General features: G+C 35.6%; 2 protein-coding genes across 3 annotated transcripts; both read left to right on the top strand.

Moving 5' to 3' along the window:
• Positions 1-1,153: 1,153 nt before the first annotated feature.
• On the top strand, positions 1,154-4,824 carry LOC104114634 (dnaJ protein homolog). 2 transcript variants are annotated; one of them, XM_009625120.4, is made up of 7 exons: positions 1,154-1,289; positions 1,385-1,565; positions 2,496-2,661; positions 2,755-2,896; positions 2,978-3,251; positions 3,342-3,540; positions 4,202-4,824. In XM_009625120.4, the coding sequence occupies exons 2-7, from the start codon at positions 1,416-1,418 to the stop codon at positions 4,531-4,533; spliced, it is 1,263 nt and encodes a 420-aa protein (XP_009623415.1). In that variant the 5' UTR covers positions 1,154-1,289; positions 1,385-1,415; the 3' UTR covers positions 4,534-4,824. The 2 variants fall into 2 exon arrangements, with proteins under 2 accessions (XP_009623415.1, XP_009623416.1); XM_009625121.4 differs by having other exon boundaries at positions 1,162-1,289; positions 1,370-1,565.
• A 2,660-nt stretch (positions 4,825-7,484) lies between these two features.
• LOC104114635 (RING-H2 finger protein ATL70-like) lies at positions 7,485-8,030 on the top strand. Its single transcript, XM_009625122.4, has one exon. It carries the CDS (start codon positions 7,485-7,487, stop codon positions 8,028-8,030), a length of 546 nt encoding a protein of 181 aa, XP_009623417.1.
• Positions 8,031-8,428: the final 398 nt, after the last annotated feature.

Here is an 8,428-nt window from a genome sequence, read left to right as displayed (position 1 = left end):
CTTTTCTTGAGCTGCTTGTAAGCTGTCTGCATGAACTACTCACAGCCTGTTTGTTTAATAAGAAGTTGTTGCAAGCTATTTAATTGAGTTACTTGCAACCTGCATGCATCAGCTCCTTGGACATAAACTTCAATGGAATACTACAACGAAGTAACAAATAAACAATCACAACAAATTTCATAACATTGAGATTATCGTTTGAAAGATTATCACTTTGCAAGTACTAGTAAAGTTTAACTCATATACTACGACCATATAACCTTTTTACACTACTATATATATATATATATATATATATATATATATATATATATATATATATATATATATATATATATATATATACACGTTAGTTATTCATAAAAAAGTAAAAATTTGAGCATGGTTCTAGTTTAAAGCACCTTATCTGCCATCCCCTTTCACCTTATCAGTATATATAAATTATTATTACTCTACAATTATCTTATTCTTTAATTTTATTACTAATATTCTTCCTTACTAATAAAGTTTAACTCATATACTACGACCATATAACCTTTTTACACTCTATATATATATATATACACGTTACTTATTCATAAAAAGTAAAAATTTGAGCATGGTTCTAGTTTAAAGCACCTTATCTGCCCTCCCCCTTCTCCTTATCAATATATATGAATTATTATTACTCTACAATTATCTTATTCTTTAATTTTATTACTAATATTCTTCCTTTATTTTGGTTATCTTTACTATTTTTATTGTCAATATTTTTCTTTCTTAAGTATTTTTATTTTAGCTTTTTTTCTCTTGTATGTTTTACATCTGTTTCGATAACACTTTTTTTGAGCAGAGGCCCGAGAGTCCATTAGAAACAACTTATTTACCTCACACAAGGTAGGATAAGGCCTGCGTATACTGACTCACAGTCTCCAGATTCCACTTATAGTATTATACTGACTATGTAAAAATAATCTTATAGTGTAAAAAAGAATTTGATTATCCATACTATCGGTAAATAATATACTTAAACTCAATTAGGTAAACAAGGTTTGTTGAGTGGGAACATAGAGTTAAATCCAATTTTAAATCGGTGAGCCTACCTTTGACCGCACAAAATTGAAGACCTTCTAGATTCTTCCATTAATCCCCAATCGCTATTAAAGCCCAACAACAAATCTAGGCCGTTCATTCCCTTCCTTTCAATAAAACCACAGATCCTACGCTAACCGCCTCCTTACTCTTCTGCTTTTCATTCCCAAATACCTAAATCCCAAATCTTCTCAACTTTGGATTTCAATTTTCAATCGGTACGTACTACTATAAATTTATAAATTATTGCTGATTTAATTCAGTTTAACGTAATCACAATTCACAGTTGGTGAATTAGATTTGTGATTTGCAGGTGAGATTGAGTAATTAAGTTGAAATCAAAGATGTTTGGGAGAACACCAAAGAAGAGTGACAACTCGAAGTACTATGAGATCTTAGGAGTTCCTAAGAGTGCTTCACAAGATGATTTGAAAAAAGCTTACCGTAAAGCCGCCATTAAAAATCATCCTGATAAGGGCGGCGATCCTGAAAAAGTAAAATTCTTTAATTTTTTAATATACTGCTTTTACTGTTCTGACTTTCTTTTTTGTTTATGGATTTACAGTTTTTGTAATTTTTACTGTTTACATAGGATCCGTCTTAGTTTATAATTGTACTGGGAAAATTGAAACGGTAAAATTGATGTTGTTAGTGAAAGTGGAATGAGTCACGGGGGACTAGGGTTCAAATTCCAGTAGTGGTTAAACAAAAAAATGAGGTGAAAGTTTTCCTGTCTATCTAACCTACCTTTTGGTGGATTACTTGAGGCGGTGGCGGAGCCAGGAATTATGACAAGGGAGCTCAATAGTAAACAAAAGTCATACCTGGGATTTAAACCTGTATTTCTCTTTGTGTAAAGGGGTTAAAAAAATGTTATAGACGTATAAAAATGTTGTTTTTAACCCTATTCAGGTGTTGCAATTGGTCAACAGGAGTTTTTAATGTGATCTCTGGTAGGGTTGACTTAGTTTGTGAGACACCATTACTTCTATACGGTAGATTGGAAGTTCGAGTCAGTGGGGGTGGGTAAAAAAGAATTCTATATATTTGAAAGAAAGGATTATTGTGTCTAATTTTTCTGCTTAACCGAAGTAGAAGTAGTTAAATGTTTTGGTGTCACCTTGACCTATTTTGTAATTGACACCTCGCGTTCTTCAGTTTCAGCTCTCAACTTTAGATGTTAGGTATTATATGAAACTGCGTGGTTATCATGATATATTTGAGATAACTTCTGCTCTTCTAACTCATGATTAGCTGGCTGGGTTACTTATTTGCTCACTAAGAATGTGAATCTTAGTGTCAAAGTATGAGCTGTAATGGTTGTGTTTAATGTTGATTGTGTTTTTAGTGGAGCGGTTATGGTGATGATTGCTTTGCAGTGTTGTTAATAGATTAGTTATTTTGTTTTCAAATTTATATTTCAGTTTAAGGAGCTTGCCCAAGCCTATGAGATTTTGAGTGACCCAGAGAAGCGTGAGATTTATGATCAGTACGGTGAAGATGCTCTTAAGGAAGGAATGGGTGGTGGAGGTGGGGCACATGACCCATTTGACATATTCCAGTCGTTCTTTGGTGGTGGTGGATTTGGCGGTATGTTTCCAACCATGTTTTGTAGTTGAAGTACTGATTCCCTTTATGCATCTCCAATTAATTTCTCATGGATACAGATTATTTGATGTCCAGGTGGTGGAAGCAGCAGAGGAAGAAGGCAAAGGAAAGGGGAGGATGTTGTCCACCCTCTCAAGGTCTCTTTGGAGGATCTCTACAGTGGGACATCAAAGAAGCTATCACTATCTCGCAATGTGTTGTGCTCAAAATGCAAGGGGTGAGTATGCAATCTGATTATTTATATTTTGCATAATCTAATGAAGATCTGCTGACAGTGGTTATATATTTGTATTTCCAGAGTAGGGTCTAAATCAGGTGCTTCAATGAAATGTTCGGGCTGTCAAGGGTCTGGAATGAAAGTTTCTATCAGACAACTTGGCCCCATGATCCAGCAGATGCAGCACCCTTGTAACGAGTGTAAGGGTACTGGTGAGAAAATCAATGAGAAAGATAGGTGCCCACAGTGTAAGGGTGAGAAAGTTGTGCAGGAGAAGAAGGTGTTGGAAGTTCATGTGGAGAAGGGTATGCAGAATGGACAAAAGATTACATTCCCAGGAGAGGCTGATGAAGCGGTAAGATATGCAACAAAGTATTTGAAATGTTTTGTTTCTTAATGACCAAAACTGTATTGATTCTTAACATGGTTTGTGTTTTTTTCGCAGCCCGAAACTATCACTGGGGACATAGTTTTTATATTACAACAGAAGGAACACCCTAAGTTTAAGCGCAAGGGAGATGATCTCTTTGTAGAGCACACCTTGACCTTGACTGAGGCTCTATGTGGTTTCCAGTTCGTCTTGACTCACCTAGACAGCAGACAGCTGCTCATTAAATCCCAACCTGGAGAAGTTGTCAAGCCTGGTAAGCTGAAGAAACTTGATGGCCTTTTGATTCTGATATTTGTGTTTAATTATCATTTGCAATGTATTGGAGTCTGCCTGTATAGGCTGCTTCTGTCAATTATGCCTCCTGGCAACTGCTGTCTAGTACTAACCTAATATATTTGATGTGATTACTATTAATTAATTAATTAATTTCCTGGAATTTGTATGCTTTTCTTTGAGCCCTCAAACTGGTAACTAGACAATTATAAAGCACTTCATTGTAGTTCTTGGTCTATCCTTTTCTTTCAGTTCTTTTTTATGCATTTATGAATTTATATGTATATGTCTACATTTTCAGCACTTAGTGCTTAAATAAAAAAAATTCTTAACCAAAGGTCTCGAGTTCGAGTCCTAGGAATGAAGTTGCATTTGGTAGGGAGTACTTTAAACCCCAAAGTGGGACTTCTAACGGGAATCCGGATTAGTTGGGCCCTAAAGCAGGTACCGGACACTGCTTGAGAAGTTTAGATTAAGTATCCAATTCCACACTCTCTCTCTATCTATACTTGATGCATAGAAAAGCATGTGTCTACATGATTGTCATTTGCTCATGGTTGCGATGGCCAATGTTTTACTTGCAAGTTGTCTGAAAAATATCCTCATGTTTACTGATCATGTAATTTCTTTTTGGCACCTAGATCAATTTAAGGGCATAAATGATGAAGGAATGCCAATGTACCAAAGGCCATTCATGAGGGGAAAACTGTACATTCACTTCACCGTGGACTTCCCCGAAACATTAGCTCCAGAGCTGTGCAAGAACCTTGAAGCAGTACTGCCGCCAAGGCCTAAAACACAAGCATCCGATATGGAATTGGACGAGTGCGAGGAGACCACTTTGCATGATGTGAACATGGAAGAAGAGATGCGTAGGAAGAGGCAGCAGCAGGCCCAAGAGGCATACGAGGAAGATGATGACGACGACGATATGCATGGTGGTGCGCAAAGAGTACAATGTGCACAACAGTAATTCACGCGTCTTTTGGCAGATAACAGGAGTTATTCCGGCAAGGGGAAGTATCAAGCCCTGGGCTTGGGTTTGATTATAGGGTTGATAAGAAATGACAGCCAGGAATGTGCTTTTTGTAGGAGATAGATAATAGATTACTATGAATTTGGATTTTATTTATGCAAACTGAATTGTTATTGACAATTGTAAGAGTGCTGAAAGATTTTTGCGACTATGTTTTGAACCACAGCTTTATTCAATTCTTTGATTTCCAGACTGATATAGAATGTCATATCTTCATTGTTTCTTCAATGTATAGCTGCCTCATCAATACTCCTGGACTATGTTGTATTTCCATAAAAGGCGTTTCAATTTGCTTTTCTCTTTCCCATTAGGGGCAAACACATCTCAAGATGATAAATGCCACAGGAGAGAGAGAGAGAATGAAGTCAAGAAGATTTGCCTTTTGGTTTGGCTTGTCTTTACTATAAGAGAGATGATAGTGATGGAGATCTCGGATAAAGGATATTGACTCAACAGTGATTTGTCGGTCCATTTAGTGGCTCCTACTTCCAAAAATAAGATCCTCTGGTGCTAGGGTCCGGTCGAGCCTCTTTCAAACTACATCCCTGCCTCTCATCTAACTTGTTTGGCAGTTGAAGTAGCTTGATTCAAGAAGTAAGACTATATTCTTAGGGGTATGTTACGAGCGAGCGGAAGTTCTCTTGCTAGTGGAAGTAAGAGTAGCAAGGTTAGGATCATAAATATAATAGGGGTTTCGAAACGTGTCATACCATAGTTTGTCTAGATGGAGTCGAGCTAAAGCAAGAAAAGAGTGTTTGCTTTCCGATGAGTGAGCTCAGACGTACACTAGATTAGAGCGCGTATTTTAGCTGGCCCAATGGTGCAGAAACCTACTAGGATGAGGCATAGCGAAAATTAGACCTACTAAACGAAAAGGATAGGAACCTTAAAGTAGTTAGATCTCTAATACTCGGCTTATTCCTAGATATTTTGGAAGTCACCTTTCTTCTAAGGAAAGCATATAATAATTCCAGTCGATTTTGTTGACTTCAGGGACGAATATATGGATAGTTGAGATCAATTATTTCATTGGTCCCCGTTGCCTTAGATTCTTAACGCTGCTTTGCTGAAAACAAAAGTTACAGGATGAGAAACATATCTACGCCTTAAAAATATACAAAAGTTGTATCGGATTCATTCATTCTAAGAAAAATGACAGTGTATAGTCGCTCTCAAAATAATAGCCAAATATATATATATATATATATATATATATACACACACACATATTTCTATTTGTTATGTGGAGTATATAATATACAAATTTTATATACTTTAACAACTACGAGATTTAAATAGTTTCGGTAGCGGGATGAAAATGATCTTTGCCCTATTTTCTACGCCTACGAACTAATGTGAATGTAACGACATGAGTAGATCAAAGAAGCTTTTAGTATAGCAACAAAGAAAGTCCAAAAATTATTTTATACAAATTCAAAACTCAGGTGTTAAATTCTTGTATTTTTAAAATTCTCTTACTAAAACTTTTTGGCTTCGGCATTCCTAATCTCACAAGTACAGGTACCTGCATTTTTTAAATAAGTTGTGACTATCTTTGATTTTCATCCTTTAGCATGTTAATGACTTCATTTGAGTCAATATATATTTATTTCAAGTGGTAGGAGTTGATATTCCGAGCTATTAATTTCCAAAAAAATCAAACCCTAAACCAATTTTGTCAACCTCAAATTTAAAATAAAATTCTTTTTTCCAAGTCAAATATCACCTAAATTTCACATTCGCAAGGTTCTTCCTTTACCTTGGTGTTATTTGGGGTACGTTTACTCATATAAATTTGTCGACTCCACCAGTCAGTTATTAAAGTCAAATTTTGATAAAGAATGAGTTTAATTCTAGATTCAGACAATGACACAAATCAGTTGACATTTAATAATAGGTTGTAAGAGTCTAACTAGCCAAGTTGAAACCTTTGGAAGATACATTGGGTAATGAACTCAACTTGCCCCCGCCCCCCCAAACCCACCCACTCCCCACAAATATATTAAAAGTTTAAGTTCATTATTATATACCATGATGTTGTAACTTAACCTATATATTATATCTTATTACTTACTAGTATGTATTATTTTTATCATGTTACTAATTAGTATTTATCGTAGAAATTTACTTTTAATAACTTATAAATGATATGATTGTGTAGATATGAAACTAGTGATATGTTTGGTAAAGCGGAGGCCATTTTCCAGGAAATGATTTATTAAAGATTACTAATATTAACAAATCAGATAACATTTGATGAAACTTTTAGGTATTTAAATATTTATAATCAGGCCTAAATATTGGTTAAAACGTACGGTGATATCAAGTTACGATTTAGAGATAATTGTCAAGAAAAATGACGTCCGTCAAAAAAGTCAGAGGAGCCATTTCCTCTTTCTTAGAAAATGTAAAAAATACTTTCCTTTCATACCAAACTCTCCTAATAACACCTTTTCTGGATTGTCCCTTAGGTGACATTTGATTAAAAAAAAGACCTTTTTCCAGGTCAACCCCTTTTTTATTTTTTTTTATTTCTCATTCGGTGTCCGGTATTCGTATTTGGGCCCGACTAAATCCGGATTCGCTTGGGAAAGTCCCACTTTAGGGGTAAAGCGCTATTTAACAAAGGAGACTCCATACTCAAAGTTCGAATCCGAGACCTCTGGTTAAGAATAAATGAGTAACCAGTAACCACTACTCCACCACAATCCTTGTTGGTACCATTTTTTAAGTTGCTTGAGTCCTTCGTGACATCATGTCAGCTCTCATTACTATATATATAAAGCTAACTCAAATAAATATTTATATCTCCCTTTTCTTTCCATCTCTCAAATTCTTTCTTCCTTAGCCTCAAAAATCCAATTTAAAACCTCCATTTTTTCTTCAACATGAACAGCACAATTGTGGAAGATAGTAGTGAAGGTTCAGATCCTGAGTTAAGTGAAGAAACCTTTGGTAAGAATTATGGCTATGGCATTGGATTTTCACTTGGAATCCTAGTATTACTTGCAATCATAGCATATGCTTCATATTTATGCATTCGAACGCGATCGCGCAACAATTCTAACGTGCCTAATTTTAATCCATCTTCCTCTCATGGCAGTTCTATGACTACAATTACAGTTGATAATGATCAATTGGTTTTTATTCAACAAGGTTTAAATGAAGATATTTTGAGAAATTATCCAAAGTTATTGTATTCTGAGGCTAAAGTTCACAAAGGGGAGTTTGATGTCTCTGGATGTTCAATTTGTTTGGCAGATTATAAGGATAGTGATTTGCTTAGGATATTGCCTGATTGTGGCCATATTTTTCATGTCAAATGTATTGACCCTTGGCTAAGGCTTCACACAACTTGCCCTATTTGTAGAAATTCTCCACTTCCAACTCCATTGACTACTCCTTTGGTTGAAGTGATTCCATCTGCAATTTAGGTAATTTAAGTTGAGTCCATTTCCTTTCTTTTTCCTTTTGATTTTTTGGGGGTGGTGGGGAGAGGGTTAGTGGTTAATGTTTTGAGTCTTTTTTTTTTTTTTCCTTGTATGTAAAAAATCCAGATGACCATACACTTCAAGTTATTTAAATATAAAAAGTCAGTCCGGTGCACTAAGCTTGTGCTATGTGCGAGGTCTAGGGAAGGGTCGGAACCACACTGGTCTATTATACGCAATCTCATCCTGTATTTCTTCAAGAAACTTTTCCACGGATTGAACTCGTAACTTCCTGGTCATATAGCTCCTCTTGAGATTATTTAAATGTAGTGATGAAGTAAATACTACCCAAGGGAATTTTTGTTAAAGGGCCACGTCCTTCCTTCTTCTCCGCATGCCTT

Source organism: Nicotiana tomentosiformis, chromosome 4 (genome assembly GCF_000390325.3).
Source record: "Nicotiana tomentosiformis chromosome 4, ASM39032v3, whole genome shotgun sequence".
In the NCBI taxonomy this organism is placed as follows: Eukaryota; Viridiplantae; Streptophyta; class Magnoliopsida; order Solanales; family Solanaceae; genus Nicotiana; species Nicotiana tomentosiformis.
The sequence above is the reverse complement of the archived record's forward strand: the minus strand, read 5'-3'. Positions and strand labels throughout refer to the sequence as shown.